This window comes from Pelobates fuscus, chromosome 1 (genome assembly GCF_036172605.1).
Source record: "Pelobates fuscus isolate aPelFus1 chromosome 1, aPelFus1.pri, whole genome shotgun sequence".
NCBI classification, from domain to species: Eukaryota; Metazoa; Chordata; class Amphibia; order Anura; family Pelobatidae; genus Pelobates; species Pelobates fuscus.
In genome coordinates, this window is record NC_086317.1 from 273174875 (window position 1) to 273199702 (window position 24828).

General features: G+C 37.6%; 1 protein-coding gene across 1 annotated transcript in view; it reads right to left on the minus strand.

Annotated features, from left to right (window-relative positions):
- Nucleotides 1–24828, minus strand: part of GALNT17 (polypeptide N-acetylgalactosaminyltransferase 17) — a 690917-nt gene that overhangs the window by 158601 nt on the left and 507488 nt on the right. Inside the window, exon 6 of the mRNA XM_063457373.1 lies at nt 15621–15738. Within this exon, the coding sequence (XP_063313443.1) occupies nt 15621–15738 (118 nt within the window). The remainder of the gene's footprint in view (nt 1–15620; nt 15739–24828) is intronic.

The window sequence follows — 24828 nt, forward strand, 5'->3', positions numbered from 1 at the left end:
ATTATAAACCCACTTCTTCGTAAAAGCGTATCAATTAAACTGATAATAGCTCCCAACTGACTCCTCTCTTGCAACTGTCATTAGTCTAATGCTATCCTTACCTTTTGTGTCACTGTACCCTACTCCCTCTAGCATGTAAGCTCATTGAGCAGGGCCCTCAACCCCTCTGTTCCTGTATGTCCAACTTTTCTGGTTACAACTACATGTCTGTTCGTCCACCCACTGTAAAGTGCTGCAAAATTTTTTGCGCTATATAAATAATAATAATAATAATAATAATAATAATAATAATAATAATAATAATAATAATACTGATGTTAACAATGTTAGCCACAAACATGATTTATTAAAATAATTGCAAATATATAGGTTAACATTTTCAGTTTATAATAAAGATTTGTACTTATTTTAGTAATGTCACAAAAAGAAAATAATCTAAAATATAGAAAATACTAAGTAAATTTTATGAGGTATAACATTTAAAATTGTGAAAAAATATAGTATGTCAAATGAGGATATGATTAGATATTATCAGAATAGTTAACAACAAGAAATTTCTGTCATTGTGAAATTCTATCCTTTTTTCTAACGTATTACTTTTTCAAAAGTATCAGTGGTAAAAATTGGTTTAAAGAAACATTCCTAGCACCGTAACCCTGATCATAACTTCCATTATCTAGTGGTTATGGTGAGTTGACTGTTCTTTTTATATATAAGGATATGAATTATTATAAAACTCCTTTAAATTCATGGAACATACAGCCTTAGTTTCAAAGTGCTGAGCAATACCCATTTGTGTCGTATTCCTTTAATGTTCAAAATGAGTGCTTATGTTACTCTAGTTTGTAAGTTTTCAAAAGTAGATTTTCAAAAAATAGTATTTTCAGTAAGAAAATAATGGAAATGAGATTTCAAGCTGTCAGATTAGTAAGTAATCCTTTCTACATTACACTAGCATGCTGTTCTGTTACAGCCCAGGGCCAGAATGTTTTGGTTCAATTCTCAATATGCATTACCAATTCCATTAAAAGTAATGACAGTCACCATCACACCATCAGTGGACTGCTGACTTATCTCCACTGTGAATTTGATTAAGCTATAGATGTAGAAACAATACCACTATTTGTTAATTAATGTTCCTACTTATCAAATTCTAAAGTTTTTATGATAAAATTAAACAATGCCTTGCTTATAACACTATAATATACATTTATAAAATATTTTACCAGGAAGGCTACATTAAGATTTCTCTTGTTTTCAAGTATGTCCTGGGTCCACAAAACATTACATTGTTACAAAAGGGTACAATAAAATACAAAAACAATATTAATTATTGACTAAGGCATTCTTTGATTTTTTTTTTTACTTTTGAGTGTGCATTTATTCCAACTCACAATATTTGTCAGATAAAGAAATGTAATGAGTTAACAAAAATGTATGTATATATTTTTGGTTGGGATAAAAAAGGCCATAAGCTGTAAGAAATAAACGTAACATAATAAACGTAACATATGGAAAATACCTAAGTCAATTGAGGTGTGCAGACACCGACATACTGGTAGGACTGTAAAATAAAGAGGGCCCGCCTAAGGAACTAGTTCGGAAAAGTGTTCTGAAAATTGGGAGTGGAGGGTGGAATACGTGCTTCGCCGATCAAAATATGATTACTGGCTAGAAGAGGAGAGTCCCTGCTGTTTGTGTTGCTGAAGTAGACAACTGTGTGAGGCCAAAGGAGGAGGTTAGAGAGAGCAGACAGGAGGCATCAGGGCAGTTGAGGTTGTTGATTGGGATGCTAAAGTCCCCAAGTATGAGGGAGGGAGTGCTAGAGGAAAGAAAGTGGGGTAGCCTGGAAGAAACATGTTCAAGGAATAGTCTAGGATGACCAAAGGGGGGGGGGGGGGGACAATAGATTATGTAAATTCTTAAAGGAGTGGGCTTAAAAAGGGGGACAGTGTGAACTTCAAATGAAGTAAAGGAAAGGGCAGGGGCAGTGAGGATAGGTTGAAAGGTGCATTGAGGGGAGAGAAAGATGCCTACACCGCCTACTTTACAGTCGAGTCTAGAAGTGGGGGAGAATTGTAGTCCACTGAAACCTAAAGAAGTGGGAGTAGCGGTATCAGAGGGGGACAGCCAGGTCTCAGTGAGTGCCAATATAAAGATGACAAGGTCGTGTATAGCTGTGGATTTAATATTACTAGAGATTGAACGGGCATTACAGAGTGCACACTGAATGTTGATAAAGGAGGATAAACTGTAGGGTATGTGGATGAGGTTTGTGTGATTTCTGGTTGTGTTAGTGTGATCAGGCGAGGGGAGGGGCCCCGGGTTGGGTGAGACATCACCAGCTGCTAGAAGTAGGAGGAGAGATTGTGACAGGAGTTGTGAATGGGTTTTATATGGGCGGGATCTAGGATGAGATTGGGTTAGAGCAGGAGAGAGAGAATAGAAAAATGAATGCAGGGCTTGAGATGAGATAAAAGGGCAGTGAAGCAGAGAGGCATTAATGTCAATGTGATTGTGTTGTTGAGGGAAGTGGGTGTAAGGAGATATTTTGATGCTAAGGGAGATGAGAGAAAAGGAGAAGAGGAGAAGATAGAGCATTGCTAGGCACTTTGAGGAGAGCACAATGAACAGAAGTAAGGCGAGTGATGACTGAGTGTTAGGGGTTAACGGAATGAAGGAGTGTGCGGATTACTGGCATTATTTGCAGCTGTCATTATTAATAATCTAAAGTTGTGTGTAAGATTCTATCTATAAATGTAGTAAGGAGCTTGGGGTGGGGTGGTGAGGGGATCGGTGGGCGGGCCTCTGAGCAATGTTCTGGTTTGCAGCCAGGAACTTTTTAAAACTCAGACTGTGGAAGAAAGAGATGATCAAAACAGGCCTGCAATAAAACTATGGAATGGAGATGCACGGAGGAGGTGAGAATTAGTCAAGCAAGACCATTCGGATGGATATCAAGTATAAGTAAGAGGGGAAGCAATGAGTCTTCACAGTCAGTAGAAAGTTGTTTCTACCTTTTAAGTTAACAAACTTAAGTTAACAAACCAACATGATGAGTAGGGCAGGGAAACTCTAGCTTTAGCATGCAAAACGAGATAAGCTACAAAATATATGTATGCATGTATGAATAAGCACGCACACACACACACACACACACATATATATACTTATATATACACAATTAATACTGTCAGTATTTTGTCTATCTTACAGTTTATGTCCGTACATGATACTGATTTCATTATTAGAGGGTGAGCTGCTCTCATAAAATGTTCTCCTTGATAAATTAATAATAAATTAGTAACTCATCCTCAACCTGAGTATTTATTAGCTTGCCTGGCTGGTGTCCTCTGGTCCCCAGAATGCATGTGTATCAAAGTCTTGATTTTAAATTATAGGTTATTTTATTCATTTCTCTTTAACCCCTTAAGGACCAAACTTCTGGAATAAAAGGGAATCATGACATGTCACACATGTTCAGCGGTGAACGCCGGAAATTACACACTGCACCTGGGGTAAGTCACTTAATTATAATGTATTTTGCTATATATTTGAGGTAATTTGATGTTATTTTTGTATCACTTGATCCTGAGGAAGGTCCCTGTGCGGACTGAAATGTCGATTTTTTTCTACTTGTTTGATGGAATAAATACTATTGAATTCAAAAGTCCATGAGCGCAGCCTGCATTTTCTACTTATCTATATATATATACACACACACACACACACACAATATACTTGCTTACTGTCAGTATTTTGTCTTACAGTTTGTGTCCGTACATGATACTGATTTCATTATTAGAGGGTGAGCTCCTCTCATAAAATGTTCTCCTTGATAAATTAATAATAAATTAGTAACTCACCCTCAACCTGAGTATTTATTAGCTTGCCTGGCTGGTGTCCTCTGGTCCCTAGAATGCATGTGTAACTTCCGGGGAACACCCACTCTCTGACGGGCTTGTAATGATGTAATTGAATTTCCTTGGCAACCAGAAGGCTTCCAAGAGCTAATGCATGGCACTGATCGTGGTGCTCGATCAGATTCCTACCCCAACTTAACAAGTCGTCTGTGCAGCAGAATCAGACAATATAGGTCAGATACAAAAGTCTCTTGCACTCAACGTATTTATATATATATAATATATATAACTTATATATTATATATATCTTAAACTAAATTAAATTACATCTCTAGTTTTAGATTTCCCCTGCTTGTATAGTTTTAAACTTTGCTTGGGAACAATATCCAATTCAGCAGTATTTACACAGCTTGAGTTTCACACTTCACAAGTTAGTTCTGTTATTCTGTAATTCTTCTGTATGTTCACAACACCTCTAGCATTCTAGCTGCGCTTGATATTCAAATTTTTCCGCTCCGCACTTTTATCCATGTAGTCTTAAGTTTGAAAATTCTGCCTCTATCGAATTTTGCCTTTGTCTATAATTATTTCTGTCTACACTGGTGTATTATTATTATTATTATTATTATTATTCATGATTGATTTTAAGTCACCCATTGAAATAAGGAAAGAATTGGGTATAGAGAAATGTGTTTACATGGAAAATAGGTAATAAACAAATACTGTATTAAGAAAGGTGCATAACATACTTCCCAAGCAGTAACATACTAATTAAACAAATATAATAAAACACACGTTGTTGCACCTGTTCACTGTGCAGAGAGCAGAACTTGTTATTTTTTTATATATAGGAATGGAAGTTTTGATGTAAAACCCACACAATTACATAGCAATTATCACTAAACATCCTACATTTTAAATCCAAATGATACCATGCTAATTACACCTTTTTTTTTATCCAGGAGAGTCTTCAAGCCATCTGCTTCCAGTTATTTTTCTATGAAACTACCTTATTGTTCCAGTACTGGTATTTGCAGAGATGGTTAGGGATAGATATAGGGATACATTTTATTATAAGAATATTATAAAACCATGGGTCTCTGTTGGCGGGATTGGGGGGCTTGCCTGCCAAATGGCAAGACCGAAGCCTCCGACTGGCATGAGCTGCAGACCGAAAATTTGACACCGTGGAAAGGCCTGTGGACCATGCTGCATACAAGCTATCTCATAATTTCATAATGTTATGGTTTTACAATTTCCATTTTGGGGTTACGTTGTTGGACGTTAACAAGGGTTGAGTTACCATTGATATTGACACAGGGAGAGTAGCAGTGCAGGACTTATCTGACGAGACAAAGACAGGGTAATAAATTGAAGTCCATGGGATGGGGGGTGGGAGACAGGGCATTGAAAAATGCAGAGGGAAACAAGATAGTTAAATGGTGTACACCGATAGTTAGCTTGTCACTAATCAACTCTGATACACGCATACTCTTGAGAAAAAAGAAAGGAAAAAATTACAGGAAAAACTTTTCTTAGGTCTTTTAGTTTTTTTTTTATTGGAAAATGAATTTTAAAAAAGCAAAACCAACGCAAACAAAAAAAGAAGAAAAAAAAAGAAGAAAAGGGAGGGTTAAAAAAAAAAAAGAGGAACAGAGGTTGTGCTCTTCTCCTTCCCTCCCCCTTTCCTCCCCCCCCCCCCCCCCCCGCCTTGTACTTGGGCGTAGTTCCTCCCTTTGAAAGTCTGCAGTCAGGGTCCCAATCGAAGCGCACTGTGAGTGAAAGGTCAGGCTGATACTGGGTAAGCCTACTGACACACCACACAACAAGACATCATGGAGCTGAAACTGACTTCACTCAACATGAATGGACTGAACGTCCCCAATAAATGCATACTTTTGCTCAGAGAGATTAAATGCCACAAAGCAGACATAAACTTTATTCAAGAATCTAACATCCCACGCAGCTCAAGGACACAACTTACGGACCATATTAATACAAGAGCATACACATTTAAAGCACTGTGTAAAGAAAAACAGGGTAGAAATCCTGATTCACAAGCGGTGCCCTATCCAAATCATGGGCATTCAGACAGACACTGAAGGATGGTATGTGGTCCTGACAGGAACTCACAACTCCAACACCTACCACCTACTTAACGTATATGCACCAAATACTCCTAACAAAATGTTCTGGACAGAACTAGAAACCCTGACAAAAACTCTCCCTAGAGGGATCTTAATACTAGGAGGTGACTTGAACGCAACGTGTCACTTTACCCCACTCCCTCTAGCATGTAAGCTCATTGAGCAGGGCCCTCAACCCCTCAGTTCCTGTGTGTCCAACTTGTCTGGTGTCTGGTAACTACATGTTTGTACGTCCACCCACTGCAAAGCGCTGCGGAATTTGTTGGAGCTATATAAATAATAACATAACATGCCCAGCGATTGACCGTGGAAGGGGACAACAACTCCCCTATTCACAAAATAGGGGAGGACCAGAAAAACTTTTAAATAGGTTCATACACAACACAGGACTGTTGGATCCATGGAGGATCCAGCACCCTGGCGCGAGGAACTATACGATCTATTCGGCCGCACTTGCCTCCTATTCCCACATTGACCTTTTCCTCACTAATCAGATGGGTATGAAGTGGATTAAAATATCCGCAAATAATCTTATCTCATGGTCTGACCATGCAGATATAGTTCTCACCATGAGTACCCCTGGTACCCATACCACATAGAAGTGGAGAATGAATGCATCCCTTCTCAGAGACGCACAGATAAAGGAAATAATCCAACAGGAGATTACACAATATATCTAGACGAATGACGTTCCTGAAATATCGCCAATAACCCTATGGGCAGCGCACAAGACTGTAATACGGAGGATGCTCATAAAAATAGCAACCCAACAAAAAAAGAAAAAATGAGACAGACTAACCGAACTGCAAAAACAGCTAAGCAAAACAGAAAGGCAACATAAGCAGACAGCAACCCAAACCCCGACCATGGAACTGAGGGATATTAGGTAACTGATCAGGTACCTGATGATAGACGAAGTGAGCAGAGACGTAGTCTGAGCAAAAGGACTGTTCTACGAAAAGTCCAATTAAATGGACGGACACATTCCTTGCGGGGGCCCTAAGACCTAAAAACAACACCTCTTTGATCACTGCCAGGGAATGGTCCTTAATAACTGCCAAGATATATGCGCAGAATTCACACGATTCTTCACCACAGTATATAGCCACTCTCCCACGTTGACTGGTGACAATAGCACTTATGCAGCAACTGTAGTTGCTTTCCTAGACATGGCCCAACTCCCGCGGCTGTCAGAGGAACTGACTGCCCCCTTGGGTGCACCTATTGAATTAGATGAAGTTTAATGAGCCATAACAGTGCTAAAAGGGAACAAGGCCCCAGGACCCGACGGGTTTGACGGTGCCTATTAAAAGGTGCAAGGAAGGTCCAATTAATCCAATACCTTTTTAAAGTAAAAAATATACTTACCCATTTCTTCTAACTGTCTTCTTGCCCCCATAGGCTTTTTATTTAGTAATTAATATTCCTTTTTTTTTATTTTATTTTTTTTTTACTTTTTTAATTTGATGCCACAGTGAATTTTTTATTATTTGCCTTCTGGCTGCAACCTTAGCTAGTAGTGTGGATTTTTTCACTTGAAGCCTCTGTGACCATATTTACAGCTTTCAGTACAGATTTCAGCCGTCCAGTGGCGTTTGGTTCAGCTGAAATCTGGACCAAATTCAGGCCCATTTGAAGCCTGAATTTAAGAAAAATATGGAGATTGTTAAATAGTGCGAACAATGTCTGAATTTCGCATTCCGATTGCATTCAGTACGCAAGCCGATTGCTTTGCCCCATTCAGCATGGGATTTATTCAAACGTTTTTGATTAACCACAACAGTTTCATCTGCTGTTTGTCCAGTTGATCCATGTGGCTAAATTCCCTGAATACCCTGGGCTTGGATGTCTAAATTACATATTTTTCTATGATACATGAGCATGGAATTATATTACATAATTCATTTGTGAGGCATGCCAGACTAAGTGACGCTTGCAAATGATAAAAACTGAATATTTGTAAAGTAAATTACATTTTGTTTATTTATTTTAAAATTAAAGCACAACTTCTCAATTTAGAATGTACCACTTCCTCCAAAGTGACAGCTATTCTTTAAACAAAAGGCATTATCTGGTAAGTGGAATCATTGCATAATACATAACAACAGAAAACCCTGTAAGGAATTGAATTAATCTATATTTTATCAAACAGCAGGTATGTCCATTATTTGATAAATGAATATTGAGAAAAATAGGAATCTAAATGGTATATGCCTTTAACTCATTCACTACTACACACTTCTTGTTTTACAGAATATAAGCATAACATTTATTTAAAAGTGGGTGCATAGCTTTCAGATAATTATAAGATAGAGTGTTTTAAGATTTAGGATGGTAAAAACAGGTTCTATGGTGGGAAAAATGCTAAATAATAAGCAGTCACCATGAAAACCAAAAGTATTACTCTCAAAATATAGTCCTTTGGACCAGAACAGTACCTGTTTTATTTCAAATAATCTCCCCAGTTTAGATTTCAGCTATACATAAAAATTGCATTATGTGTATTTGCACATTTATTTTATTTTATTTATTAATGCATTCTTCACAGAAATATTGGTGGTGGGGAGTAACATTTTATGGATTATATGGTATCCATTTCATTACATTTTTAGATAGTGTCTGAAATATTAGCATACAAACAGAAATATAACTTGTCACAGACAGCAACCTTTTCCTATGTACTTATTATTCATTATTTATTTAGTGAATTTTTGCAGAAGGGCAAAACAAAGTGCAAAGATATTAAAAAAATCAAAACAGGAAAATGTGCCAAAGCAGAAAAATAGTGGAGTTTAAATGTTTTCCAATTTTGCTATTTTGAGTAAAATGTGCTATTTGCAATAGATGTATGTATGCAACATTAGAGAATATAATTATGAAAAAAGAAACACCTGATAATATTTCTCTAATGTATCATTGCCATTTAGAATTTATAGAAATAAAAGGTACTTACAGATACAATTTAGTTTTCGATTTTAAATGGCTTTTAGAGCACAAGAGGTGATGCACATCTGAACCACTTACTTGCTTTATCATCTAATTTGACATCAAACATAGGTTTATCTCGGGTCATATGCACTGTTACAAAGAATTTGTCACACTGAATGAAAGTGTAGAGCAATACATGTCAAATCGTTGTGTATTGTAAGGTACTGGAAAAAAAAACTGCTGTAAAAAGCAGCAAAAACCTTGATTTGAAATAAAGTCCATTAAAAACAAGCTTGTGTGCTTAATATAAGCTTTTATGTCATAACATTTTTAGAGACTGTGCAGTCTTTAAATTGTTTATGTCGTTTGAATATATAGTTGAGAGCTGAGAGATCTTACTGTTACTATAGCAACAACAAAATCTATGGTTCATTTGCAATAGTCGTGATTCCTTTAATTTACATGTTTCAGAATAAAAACTTGAAACACTATATGGACTTACTTTATTACAGATTAAAACCAATCTGTTTATCTACTAAGATCTACTAAATACAAAAATACACATTTATGAAGAATTATGCTGGTACTGTTATAGCCATCACATAATTGTATTTGCTGTGGCATTGACAAAGGCAACATTTTGCACTTTTAAGTCCAATCTAATGATGTACTTTTGTGGCTATAGTAGCTCCACATTTCTGTGTACATGTATTACTTTTTGAAATCTTTTAGATTTAACCCTCATGGAAGACTACTAAGTTTGATTACAGTTCCACCACAATTAAGCAATGATGCTCAAGGATCAGAGTCCTCTTTCATTCAGTATCCAAGCATGTACCATCGTCCTTTAACCCCTTAAGGACACATGACATGTGGGACATGTCATGATTCCCTTTTATTCCAGAAGTTTGGTCCTTAAGGGGTTAAACAGAGTTGGTAGCGATCTAAGCAGATTAAGTATATATGGATAATTCAAACAACAGTTTTATTGTCAAGAATATTCTTTAGAACACAGTCTTAGTTAATGGATTAAAGGAACACTATAGTCACCTAAATTACTTTAGCTAAATAAAGAAGTTTTAGTGTATAGATCATTCCCCTGCAATTTCACTGCTCAATTCACTGTCATTTAGGAGTTAAATCACTTTGTTTCTGTTTATGTAGCCATAGCCACACCTCCCCTGGCTATGATTGACAGAGCCTGCATGAAAAAAAAAAAACTGGTTTCACTTTCAATTGTATCTCAATCTCTAAATTGAACTTTAATAATATACAGGAGGCTCTTGCAGGGTCTAGCAAGCTATTAACATAGCAAGGGATAAGAAAATCTTAATTAAACAGCACTTGCAATAAAGAAAGCCTAAATAGGGCTTTCTTTACAGGAAGTGTTTATGGAAGGCTGTGCAAGTCACATGCAGGGAGGTGTGACTAGGGTTCATAAACAAAGGGATTTAACTCCTAAATGGCAGAGGATTGAGCAGTGAGGCTGCAGGGGCATGTTCTATACACCAAAACTGCTTCATTAAGCTAAAGTTGTCCAGGTGACAATAGTGTCCCTTTAAAGACAGATATACTTTTTGAGGTTAATGCAATGAGAATAAATACTTACACTGACTTTGTACGCTGAGTAACATGAACCTTTTTTTATATTTTGTGTAATATGTTTTGGAAAAAAAAAACTTGGCGAATATGCATTGTGTCCTAAATATACAAATAATTAAATGGAAGTGGGCACGACAAATGTCATTGAGACATAAGGGGAAAAAACAGGGTTATTTAGTAAAGTCAGAATTGAAAAGTGGATTTCAGATTTAAAGCCAAAATAGCTAAACTGGAAGCATAGCTTAAATGAATAATCCTGTAAAAAAATCCTAAAAAAATATATATATAAAAGGAGGAACAGAACTATAAGAATATGTCAGAAAAGCAATGAAAATAACTTGGAATAATAATTGCTTGATAAAGTGCAATAGGAAAACAGAACAAGAGAAGTGATGTGTCTTCTGGGGTGCAATAAAATAGATCTGTAAATGGTAATAGCAAAGGTACATTATATCTATATGTTATTACTAGACTTGTCCACAAATCCTTTTCACAGGTGACATATAAATCAAATGCCATTTTTAATGTACACTGAAAATAATTTGATCCATCCAGGATTTATGTGACAGATCTATGTGTTTGGGCACAGAATATCGGGAGAATTATTTATTTGTTGCACGTGAGAATGGTTTGCATACAAGTCTAATTAAAATTATTGTTATTAATATTAAACAAGTTTGAATCTTAATGAACATAATCTTGCTAGTCCATCTAGTCAGTAAACTTTCCAAACTACCAAAAATGTTATACCAATCTTATGTTAATATCAATCAGTTTCCAGTTCTTATTTTTGTTCATTCCTACTTCTTATGACTTATTCTATTTATCCGCCAAACTATCTATATCAGATTTATGAACCGATTGGCATAAAAACTTTTCCACAAAGCATATCAACCTGTGTCTCAGGAAATACACTGATCAGCCACAACATTAAAACCAGTGACAGGTTAAGTGACTAAAATGTATTATATTGTTACAATGGCACCTATCAAGGGGTGGGATATATTAGGCAGCAAGTGAACTGCCAGTTCTTGAATTTCGTGTGTTGGAGGCAGGAAAAATGGGCAAACAAAAAGATCTCAGTGACTTTGACAAGGGCCAAATAGTTATGGCTAGATGACTGGGTCAGAGCATCTCCAAAACAGCAAGTATTATTGGGTGTTCCCGGTATGCAGTGGTTAGTACTTATGAAAAGTGGTGAAAGGAAAGGCAATCAGTAAACCGACATCAGGGTGATAGGTGCCCAGGGGTCATTGATGCACATGAGGAGTGAAACCAGTCTCGTCTCTTCATGATGAAGAGCTAATGAAGCTCAAAATGCAGAAAAAAATGAATGCTGGCCATGATAGAAAGGTGTCATAAAACACTGTGCATTGCACTTTGCTGCACATGGTGCTGAATAAACCGGGCGAGAGGTCCCATGATGGCCCCTGTCCACCAAAAGTGCCTTCAATAGGGATGTGAGCATCAGAACTGTAACACAGAGCAATGGAAAAAGGCTGCCTATTCTGATAATTCACAATTTCTTTTAGATCAGGTGGATGGCCAGGTGCATTGTTTATGTGGGGAAGAGATGACAGCTGGACGCACTATGAGAACATGGCAGGCTGACAGAGATGGTGTTATGCTCTAGGCAATATTTTGCAGGAAAACCATGGATCCTGGCATTCATATGAATATTACTTTGACATGTTCCACCTTCCTAGAGATTTTTGCAGACCACATACATTCCTTCATGGTGCAATGGTGCTCCCTGATGGCAGTGACCTCTTTCAGCAGGATAATGAACCCTGCCACACTGCAAACATTGTTCATGAATGATTTAGCCTCCAGATTCCCCAGGTCTCAATCTGAGTGAGCAACTATGGGATTTACTGGAATAACATATCTGATCCATGGAGATCTTAATTTACAGGACTAAAAGGATCTGCGATATAAAGGAGTAACTATGTGTTCAAATCTCACAAAAAGTGAAGAGACATATACACAGAGGTCAGTATGGTGGTTCCAGATCCACCGAATAACGGGCTTAAACCCTAAATCTAGTTTAGGAAGTAAAATAAAAAATAGAGTCTCAAAGAGAATGGGACTCAAAACTGGTTTTAAACAAAGTAAAGGAAAAAATTATAATACATATTGTGACTCAGGAAATCAGCCCTGAGTAAATGGTCATAGGAGTTGCCAACATAGCAAATCACATAAATGTACCAACAATTGCCTGAAAAAATAAGTACTTTATTTGTAATCAATAAAAAGGCACTATATATGGAACAAATACTGTGAGGCAAGATAATAAGAAAAAAAATAGCTAAATATAGTAGTAATGGTACGACTATGGTAGTGTCTGTGTCTAATAGTGAAGCACAGATCCAAATGATAACTCACATACCAAAGTCAAATAGAGGAGGTTAATAAGGCTCAGTAAAATGAGCCAACAACGACACTGGGACAGGATTAATGGCTATAGTACAGGTGGATCAGGGACACCAGAGAGGCATAGAAAAACCAAAGGAGAAAGAGAAATACTAGATTCCTCGGCAGTAAGTAACCACTGCTAAATGTGGCAAAAAAACACCACTTATCATTTGGATCTGTGCTTCACTATTAGACACAGACACTACCATAGTCGTACCATTACTACTATATATAGCTATTTTTTTCTTATTCTCTTGCCTCACAGTATTTGTTCCATATATAGTGCCTGTGTATTGATTACAAATAAAGTACTTATTTTTTCAGGCAATTGTTGGTACATTTATGTGATTTGCTATGTTGGCAACTCCTATGACCATTTACTCAGGGCTAATTTCCTGAGTCACAATGTGTATTATAATTTTTTCCTTTACTTTGTTTTGAGTCCCATTCTCTTTGAGACTCTATTTTTTATTTTACTTCCTATACTAAAAGGATCTGCTGCTGATGTTTTGGTTCCAGATATCACAGGACACATTCAGAGGTCTTGTGGAGTCCATACCTTGACACATCAAAACTGCTTTGGCAGCACAAGGAGACCAACTTGATATTAGGCAGGTGGCTTGTGGATGATCAGTGTATAAATCAGATATTTTTTTCAAACTGCATACATCTAAACTTTCAATTTTGATGAGCGAGAGGCTTAGAATGAATAAGTGAGCATGAATTTTAAAGGAACACTATAACGCTAGGAATACAAATCTGTATTCCTAACATTATAGTGTTTGCGTCTCTAGTATTATTAGTATTTACCTTGTTTCCAGCTCACTTGATGCTGTTCACATCTCCTTTTCAGGCACAGTCATATAGTGGGCTGGGTTTCCTCCGGCATGGGAAAAACCAATGCTCCTTATAGACCTGTGCAATGAGCGTCGTGCACACATTTTTAACCTTCTCATAAGAAGGCATTAAATCATTACTTTCTTACTCTGTTTCCCCATCATATGACGAAGTTTTACTCAGCCTGTGCCTTGAAAAGTGCTTCTAGTGTCTGTTAGTATGACAGCCACTAGATAAGGAGTTAACCCTGCAATGTACACAATGTAAAATATTAAGAGGATAGGGACAGTACACTGAGACCACTTCATTCAAATGAAGTGGTTTGGTGACTTACAATGTTCCTTTAAAAGCTACCAAACTGGTCCATGCATATGTAAAGTACTGTTATGGTGGCATGTGCAGACTTTCCACATATATATTCTATGGCACCCTCATGCATGCACATTTTGCTCTTTCCTCTAATTAGGTGGCAGGACATGCATGTTTTAACCACATTTTGGAGATATGGAATTCATGTTGCTCCTTTTTTTTTTTTTTTTTATTAAAAAAATGAATACTGTTCCTGTAGTTTTGATTAAACCTTTGTTAAAAAAAATACCATATACCAGAATACCAGGAAACATGTTAGTGGGAAAATGTTTATTTAGCTGGTCCAGTCAATTAATACCCCTCAAAAATGAAACTGAGAAAACTGAAATACACATTAAAACTACAGAAAAATATTTACATCACCACCAAATTGTAGCTCCATATTCTTTCACCACTCATGACAAGAAATATTTATAACACCCTGAAATATATACATCACTTAAAACAATCCAATCTCTGGCACTCACCAAAAGTTAAATAATAATTCCAAAATGACCCGGGTGCTTTCCAGTGCAAATATTAAACAAAAAATAAATGGAGCACTCCATAGGATTTTTTAAATGTGTATTGAAAGAATCAAGGTTTCGCCCCTCCTGAGTCTTTATCAAGATTCTTGATAAAGACCCAGGTGGGTTGAAGCGTTGATTCTTTCAATACACATTTAAAAAATCCTATGGAGTGCTCCGTTTATTTACTGATATATATATATATATATATATATATATATATATATATTTTTTTTTTCCTTTAACATATAGCTATCTTAGTTTGCTTGTTTCACTGTGACATACCTCCCAACTCTGGCGTCCTGCAAATCAGGACACCGGTGGGAGGGAGGTAGAGGGAGGGTGGGGTGATTATGTTATGGGCTCCACCACAGAGGGACGGGCCTGTCAGAAATTAGGCCGGGTCTGCCCGAGTTAATGACAGGTCATCCTGGAGTGAATGCATGCCAGGCTGCCTGTCAATCATGCAGGCCAGCTCACTGAGGGCAGACCCTGCAGGGAGCACTGTTTCAGTGCAAGTGCCACTTTTGATGCCTAGTGCTCTAATCATAGTTCGAGTGTGACTATAAATGCACTTGTGCTATGATTGTTGAGGACAGTTACCTGGTGTCCTGCTTTTTGGTAAGTAAGGGGGACAAGAGCCAAACATTGGGAATTATCCTGCCAAATTTGGGATGGTGGGGAGGCATGCTGTGGTCAAAAATGCTATAAATGTATTGAATTGAAGATCTACCAAAATCTACATTACAACAAACTTCTGTTTTCTAATAATAAAAGTATTACAAGAAACTGCAATACTTCATGAGCCATGACACAGAAACAGTTGCTTTGCTCATAGATACAAAGTTGACAGACTTTGTATCCTGTTACACAGTTTTATATTCTGTATTCATCTTTCAATGCATATATTAGAAGAGCTGTTTATAACAAATCAGTGTAAGAAATAAGCAAACCTTTATTCCAAGCTCAATGTTTTCTCCACCGTAAACATCCATTCCTGGATCTAGCAGCCCAATCTCTCCAAAAAACTGTCTATTCACCACAAACGAGCAGCCAATCATTGCAGGGGTTCTGGTTAAGACAGAAAAAAAAATGTTAAAGTGAAAATTACATAGTAAAAAAATCTTTAACTGACATATATTATAAAACTCCACAGTTTGCTGTTTGTAATAAGAACACAGTACATCATCATCAGCACATTATGTTTCATTTATTTTAAATACATTTATAACAATAATAGTGGAATAGCCCGTGTTTCCCTTTTGTATATATTTATTATTTTCTCATTCTTTATAAACTCTGTAATAAAGTGACAAAGATGCAAAAAAACACAATACAATGAAAATCCAAAAGTCATCAGAATAAGGAAAAAAGACAGGGGTTGAAAATGATAACCTCAAAATGCTAATCCTTTTAAGTTCCATACCTTTGTGGTAGGTGTGAGCTAGTGGAAGCCATTTACAACATTGAGACAGACTCTCAATGCTTCTCAGTGAGCAGAGTTTAATGGGGGCAGGTAGTTGGGTGACAGTTACATGTGGTAGAGGGGGAGGGGGAGAGGCTTGACTACACCTGATCGCATCAGTCAATTTCCTGCTGTTGTACTTCCTAACAGCTCCCTCCGAGTTGCTCAGATTTGGTATATTCCTGAGAAAGTGAATAGTTTATTGTGAACAGCTGGAGATGATCAAGCTGCTATGGTCCTTATAGATATTAATGGAGATGGGGGTCACTGACATTACGGAATTAAGAAGTAAATTAAAGAAAATGACAGCCGAGGTAGTATTTACAGAGATATTACATGTGCCATGGGATACAGTGAAAAGGCAGTGGGAGATTATGGAGGTGAATGTGTATGTGAAGTCATGGTGTAGGAAGATGTGTTTTGGCTTTTTAGAGCACTGAGCTCATTTTGCACTTGCGTACCAATATAGTCATGATGGATTGCGCTTCATGGAAGGTAGTCTGCTGTACTGAGTGACAAGATAGCTAGAAGGTTGCATGAGATTATAAATTAGTCTCCAAAATGAAAATAGAACAAAGGGATATTGGGATTTGCCTCAGGGCAAGGGAGTTGAGATGGAGAAGGGGTGAGATTATAACAAAGGAGGTATGTGATAAAATGTACATATAGCACAAGTGGTGCATGACAATATTAAATGTATGCTTACTAATACAAAGAGCCTAAAACCATAATAGGGGAACTAGAGGCATACTGTAACCAATATTACATAATAGGCATTAAAAGGAAACATGATGGTATGAAACACATGACTGGGCAGTTAACTGAGTTACATTTTGTTTAAGAAGAATAATGGATAGTGGATGTCAACCATGAGTTAAAGCCAAATATGTGATAAGGGAAATTAGGAAAAGGTGGAAGCATTACAGGAAGGTATCTGAATGCGGAAAATTAGGAGAAATCAATTATTGCTTGGAATACTAGAAAGTACCCAATATTGATATTGATGAGGAAAAACAGCTATTTGAGCAAATTGGCAAAGCTACACAAGCGAATAACACTTTACAGTACTGGAGATTTTAATTACTCAGACATAAATTAGGATAGAGGGACTAGCCATTTATTATGACATAGTTGTTTGACTGCTTTTTAAATCATTTTGAGAACAGAAATCACCCAAATTGCCCTGATCAAAAGTTTACAAACCCCTGAATGTTTGGCACTGACACACACAGGTTAAAATGGTAATTAAATGTGAATTTCCCACACCTGTGGCTTTTTAAATTGCAATTAGTGTCAGTGTATAAATAGTCAATAAGTTTGTTAGCTCTCGAAGGCTGGTACATCATCTTAGTATGTGAAATAAATAATAAGCTATTCACAATAATTTACATATACGCACAAATACATCTACAATACATTTTCTCTCAAACGTTTTCAAGAAGATAGAGCAGATTAAGCAAGGACTGGTATTAATAATGGGGGACTTTAACTGTTTAATCGACCCTGTGAAAGATAGGAAGAGCCAGAAGGTAAGATAACAAGTGGCAATAGAATGCAACATTTAATGAATAATTATAACTTGAGAGATATATGGAAAACATTTCACCCCTCAGACTTAGACTATACATGCTACTCTAGAACATTTAACTCTTATTCTAGAATTGACCTTATGCTGGGAAATGTGACCATGCTTTATGTGGTTAAAAAAATAGAGATACAAGATATAACGTGGTCAGACCACAGTCCTACTTATAAGGATAATTGAAGATTTTAGTTATGAAGTAAGGCTAACAAATTTAAATCTGTTTAGTTTAGAGAAACAGCAAAGGGAATATTATATCATTATACAAATATATTCAGGGTCAATGCAAACTATTGTCTGGAAAAACTTTCATAAGTAGGACTATGCACAGAACACAAGGTCCTACGTATAGTCTTATTTAGGTGTGGATGCATTTAGATTGTGAGACAAATTCAAAAACAAATTCACAAATTATTGTTCATTTGCTTTTTTGGAAATAGTTAAAAACCCTTGGCGGAGAGTGCCATTCAAACATTAGTAAATAATCCTGAAAAATTACAAAATGTTTAGTAAAACTTTTGAAATTCTATAGCTATGACAAGGTCAAGTGGTTAAGGGAGTTGTTTAAAAAATAATTGGAGGTGTGTTTGAAGTTTGTAGGTGAAGGCATACACCTCTTGGCAAATTTGTACCTAATCTACAATACGTTAGCAGCAGTTCCTTTAAATTCTTCAATTGGAGAGGTAGGGCCTTCATAGATCTCACTTCTTGTTTTAGCACATCAGAGATATGCTCAATTGGATTAAAATCTGGGGAATTTGGAGGCCAAAAGCGCACCTTTAACTCTTTGTCATGCTCCTCAAACCATTTCTGAATAATTTTTGCAGTGTAGGAGTGTTATTATCCTGCTGAAAGAGGCAACTTCTATCAGAGAACACCATTGCTACAAAGGGGTGTATGTCGTCTGCAACAATTTATAGCTAGGTGGTACATGGAAAAGTAATATTCACATAAATACCAGTACCCAAGGATTTCCACCAGAAACTTGAATCCTTCTGCTATTTCTTCCTAAGTGAATGGCACACAGTCACCTGGCCACCCACCTGATATAAAAGAAAATGTGATTCATCAGACTAGTCATCTTTCTTCCATTGCACCATGATCAAGTTCTGATGCTTGCATCCCCATTGATCAACTTTTGACAAGTACTATCCACCGCACACTGGGAACACCCCCCAATACTTGCCGTTTTGGAAATGCTCTGACCCATTTATGTAGCCATCACTATTTGGCCCTTGTCAAAGTCACTCAGATCTTTGTGTTTGCCTATTTTTCCTTCCAACACATGAAATTCAAGGACTTACTGCCTAATATATTCCCCCCATTGACTGGTGCCATTGTAATGATATAATCAATGTTACTTCACCTGTCAGTGGTTTGGGGTTTTGTTCAAGTTTTAATGATCATGTTTTAGTGTTAAGGCCAAGTAATATTACTGATTTTAGATGTTTTACAAATTCTAAGAAAATAAGGAAGAGTAAAGAAAGCATTGATCCTGCGGTATGATTGATGGATTCCAGAGTAATAGGTGAAGTACCTCTCTAGGTGGTGCATTGTCCTCAAGATGACAGATAGATTAAGTTTGGAAATACATTTTGAAAAATCCTCTGCAGCTCTTTTCAATTTTTAATCTGTTTGTCAACTTTTATACTTTTATCGAGTTTTACATCTTGTAAGGTAATAAAGTCACTCCCCCAAGAGAGGGACTCCTTGAATCAGTTTTATCCATCTCTCTGTGCTTTTATCTAAAAATCTGACTGGATAAGTGTTTGGAACATATATATTCATGAATATGTATGTAATATCATTGATCTTACAGATCAAGATAATTGTCCTGCCGTTTTTGTCTCTTTCATGGTATATATGCTCAAATTTCAACCTGTCAGAGATCATGATGGCTACTCCTCCTTTTTTTGTCTTTTAATCCAGAAGTAAATACATTATGTTATCTCCCATATTTCCAATATGAACATCTATCATTCCAATGGGTCTCCTGGATAAAGACTTAATCAACTTGTTCATGTATTAAAGTGTTATATAAATATGTTCTCTTCTAAAGGTGAATTTAGACCCTTGGAGTTCAGCATCATAAATTTTAAACTAATGTTGTAAAAAAAAAGATTAAAATATTTATAATGGGTTCCCCCTCCCCCCCATGATCCCAGAGAAAGAGAGACCACCGAAGACCAGATTCAAACAATTTACAAACAAAACATGAACTTTCATACTAAATGTGGAAAAGTTGTCACACATTTCTGCTCTGTCAGTGGTTTTAATGCTGTGGTTGATCAGTAAATGCTCTATGGAACTCTAGCCTCAACAGGGTGTTGTTGAGTTTGAAGTGACTTATTTTGCAGAAAGGGTTAGAATTAACCTATTAAAGGAACTGTTAGGACTGAGAGCTCACCACAGGGTCCAAAAGCCCTTCTGCTGCCATTGACTTATGAACCAACAAAGAAGATGTTTCTGCTTTCTGTTATGTCTCTCCAGCTGGCTGGGAATACTCAAAGAATCACACCATTCAGATGCGGTATCAAATAAGTATTCAAAGGGTTTAATGAAGTACATCGTATATATAAAACACAGTTTGTCTAGGGGTGTATACATTTAACAGCAATAACAACCAATAGCAATTAATATACATACTTCAAATAGAAATAACTGCAATATTTCTGAAGACATAGTGAAATAGAGAAGATGGCAGTTTAAAGAAGGAAACATAAGGCTGTGGTTAAACTGTAAGTTACATGTCAAGGACATGTCAAACGGTCAAACGGAGTGAAATAGTTCAACACTTGCATATGATTTTTATTCAGGCCTGTCAACCTTAATGCTTTCAGGAACACTATAGCATTAGGAATTCAAGTCTGTATTTCTAAAGGTATAGTGTCCCTGCTCTTTTTTAGCCCCCCAGTGCAATAATAATTTCACTCACTTTTTTCTAACACTGAGGCTCCTTACCTCTCTGCCTCCTGTGACATCGTGGAGAAGGCAAGGCCTCCTTGTGATTGTCCAATCCAACGAGGAGCATTGGGGTCCTAAAGCACATGCGTAGTGATTGTCATGTGCACATTCAAATTTCCTCACAGAAAAGCATTACTTGGTTAATGTTGCGGAATGGCCTCTAGTGGCTGTCATGCTTACAAAAACATATTGTGTGATGTTATTAAAATAAACACAATTATGTGATAAAAAGTATGCTTGTGGTACAGAAAATATATCACTTCTTTTGTTGTTGTTTTTTGCACAAGGAAAAGCCCTTAAAATAAGAACTTAAAGTCTACTAACTAATTGGCCACAATATTTGCATGTTGTCTGTAGCTCTTTTTTATGGCATCTTAATTTTAATTTTGGATTATGGTATGATATTACAATCTGCATCAGTAATTATCTTCCCTTCTAAAGTATGTCAAGCTTGGCAACGGCAAGTATGCTCCATATTGTGGCACAATGGTGAAGTCTATTGTTTTACTCTTCACCATGATATATGTACTATTGTGTTAAATAGCATACCATATTACAAGTATACTAATAACAATCATTTAATAACACTTTACAAGACATTTAAAGTGTAATTGAATAGTGTGTTTGGCTCCAAATGTAGATGAATAAAATATAATTCTGTCAGACATGCTTATCCCGGCATGCATAAAAGTCGTCTTGTCATTTCATTTGTGCCTTGACACAAGAGATTCATGTAACGAGAAGATTTAAACTTGGTTATGCAATTATATGTTAGATAAAAAGAGATACATGTTATGAACCTAATGACAAATAAGGGGATTGTTCTTAGGAGAATTTGTCACTGTTTTTATCCAGCCTATCAGTTTATAGTCCATAGAAATTATTTAAATGAAATAATTGTCTGTTAGATTGATCCCTTTGCTGCTTCTTTGCTATATTTTTTATTCATACTACAGGTGGAGTACATTTAGACATGTTTTACCTTCTAAAATATACCAATAGTTAGATCTACTTTTACTGTTTGTGAAGCCTTAATATTGACTCTACATTTTTTAAATATTTTTTTAATTCTATTAGCATTACACCATATTAGGACCAGGTTCATTAAGACAACCCTTAGTTAGTGATGTCGCAAACATAAAATTTTCGGTTCGCGAATGGCGAACGCGAACTTCCGCAAATGTTCGCGACCGGGCGAACCGCCATAGACTTCAATGGGCAGGCGAATTTTAAAACCCACAGGGACTCTTTCTGGCCACAATAGTGATGGAAAAGTTGTTTCAAGGGGACTAACACCTGGACTGTGGCATGCCGGAGGGGGATCCATGGCAAAACTCCCATGGAAAATTACATAGTTGATGCAGAGTCTGGTTTTAATCCATGAAGGGCATAAATCACCTAACATTCTTAAATTGTTTTGAATATCGTGCTTTAAAACATCAGGTATGATGTTGTATCGATCAGGTAGTGTAAGGGTTACGCCCGCTTCACAGTGACAGACCAAACTCCCCATTTAACGCACCGCAAACAACCGCAAACAGTCCATTTGCACAACCGCAAACTCCCCATTTGCACAAGGTTGGATACGAAGCTAGCCATGTCCCGTTCCTTGTCCTCACTGATGTCATTGAAGGTCTCTCTTCCTCCAGTCAGGAAGCAGGAGATGGAAAAAGATGCTTGGCCGGTCCTCCTACTTCAAATTTGGGGCGCTGCGCGTGCAATCTAATGTGCCACCAGATAGGAGTGGTGTGTTAAGTAGTACTATTCTTATCAGCTTAATCCCTGTTACGTCCCCTATCAGGGGAAGTGTATATAAGGCATCGATTTTAGGAAGCGGGAGATGGAAAAGGATGCTTGGTCGGTCCTCCTACTTCAAATTTGGGGCACTGCGCGTGCAATCTAATGTGCCACCATATAGGAGTGGTGTGTTAAGTAGTCTTTTTTAGTCGAATGTATCGCCCACTGTCAGTCCCTTCGGGATCCATCCCTCATTCATCTTAATAAAGGTGAGGTAATCTAGACTTTTTTGACCTAGGCGGCTTCGCTTCTCAGTGACAATACCTCCTGCTGCACTGAAGGTCCTTTCTGACAGGACACTTGAAGCGGGGCAGGCCAGAAGTTCTATTGCAAATTGGGATAGCTCAGCCCACAGGTCAAGCCTGCACACCCAGTAGTCAAGGGGTTCATCGCTCCTCAGAGTGTCGATATCTGCAGTTAAGGCAAGGTAGTCTGCTACCTGTTGGTCGAGTCCTCTGGCAATAATGGTTACGCATCACTCATTTCTTCCAACTGATGTGTAAATAACTCCTCTGACAGATCAAGTGAAGCGGCTGTGGTGCTAGTGTTGGTGGTGGCGGCAGGCGGGCGAGTGGTAACTTGAGAGGTGCCCGAAGCTAAGCTGGAGGAGGATGGTGCATCAAGGTTCAGAGCGGAAGCTGTAGAAGATTGGGTGTCCTGTGTTAGCCAGTCAACTATGTCCTCAGAACTTTTCAAGTTCTGGGTACGTGGCCTCTGAACACTGGGCATTATTCTAGGGCCAAAGGGAATCACAGCACCACGACCACGACGGCCCCTGCTGCCTCTGCCTGTCATTTTTTTTTCGATTAGTGGTACTATGCGTGCAAACTACTGTGACAACAGATATGAGTGGCACTGGTGTGACACTGTGCCCTGGCAGGCCCTGAAATGCACACTCGTGAAGGAAACTGACTGCTATTATATTACAGTCCAAAAAGTTTTTTTTTTTTTTTTAAATGCAAGCTATTGTGACACCAGATATGAGTGAGTGGTGGCACTGCGCAGGCCCTGAAACACACACTAGTAAAGGAAACTGACTGCTATTATATTACAGTCCAAAAAGTTTAGTTTTTTTTAAATGCCAGCTATTGGGACACCAGTGAGTGAGTGGTGGCACTGGGCAAGTGGGCACAGTATACGCTGTGAGCCTGACACACACGCTGGTAGACAACTAACTGCTATTCAATCTATTACAGTCAAAACATTTTTATTTATTTTTTAAATGTACACTACTGTTACACCAGATATGAGTTGCACTGGTGTGACACTGTGCCCTTGCAGGCCCTGAAACGCACACTTGTGAAGGAAACTGACTGCTATTATATTACAGTCAAAAGCTTTTTTTTTTTTTTTAAATGCAAGCTATTGTGACACCAGTGAGTGAGTGGTGGCACTGGGCAAGTGGGCATAGTATATGCTGTGAGCCTGACACACAGGCTGGCAGGCAGGCAACTGCAATTACATTACACAGAAAAAAAAAAAAAAGCAGACTGATGTTCTAGCCCTAAAAAGGGCTTTTTCGGGTGCTGTCCTTACAGCAGAGATCAGATGAGTCCTTCAGGACTGTAGTGGACACTGAATACACTAGCCTAGCTATCAATTTCCCTATCAAATCAGCAGCAGCTACACTGTCCCTACTCTCACTAAGAATGCAGCTTCACAATGAATGTAAAATGGATGCTGTCCAGTAGGTGGGAGGGTCTGGGAGGGAGGGTCTGCTGCTGATTGTCTGGAATGTGTCTTCTGACTGTGAGGTACAGGCAGGGTTAAAGTTTATTCAATGATGACGAATAGGGGGCGGACCGAACAGCGCATGAGTTCGCCGTCCGTGGCGAACGCGAACAAGCGATGTTCACCAGGAACTATTCGCCAGCGAACAGTTTGGGACATCACTACCCTTAGTGTAAAAATCATGATTATTTACTGGTCCTGAATAGTTTCAATGGTACCTGTCATGGTTTTTCTAAGTCCGTTTAAAAAGCATTAAATTATGTCTATACATTTTGCAAGCAGATTTGAAAATGCTAAAAATTGGTCTCTCCCCCACCTGTCAATCAATTATTTGGAAAACACAAATAATTGATTGATAGGGAAGAGTAGAAGAGACTTCCCACCGGTGGTCTTTTTGCTTTCTCCTTGTTTAGCAACCAGTGAGCAAGTGTGATTGCTATTTTAACTACCTTGTTGTCACTTCTAGCACTGGCTAGGGAGTACAGAAGGAATAGAGTGACTAACACCACTCTGTTCAAACACCTGCATGTTGACAATGAAGCCTACATGTTGTCATCACAGAGGTATTTTGTTATGCTCTGGGAAGTGTCCCCATGCAGGGCAAATCAAAGAAGGCTGCGGG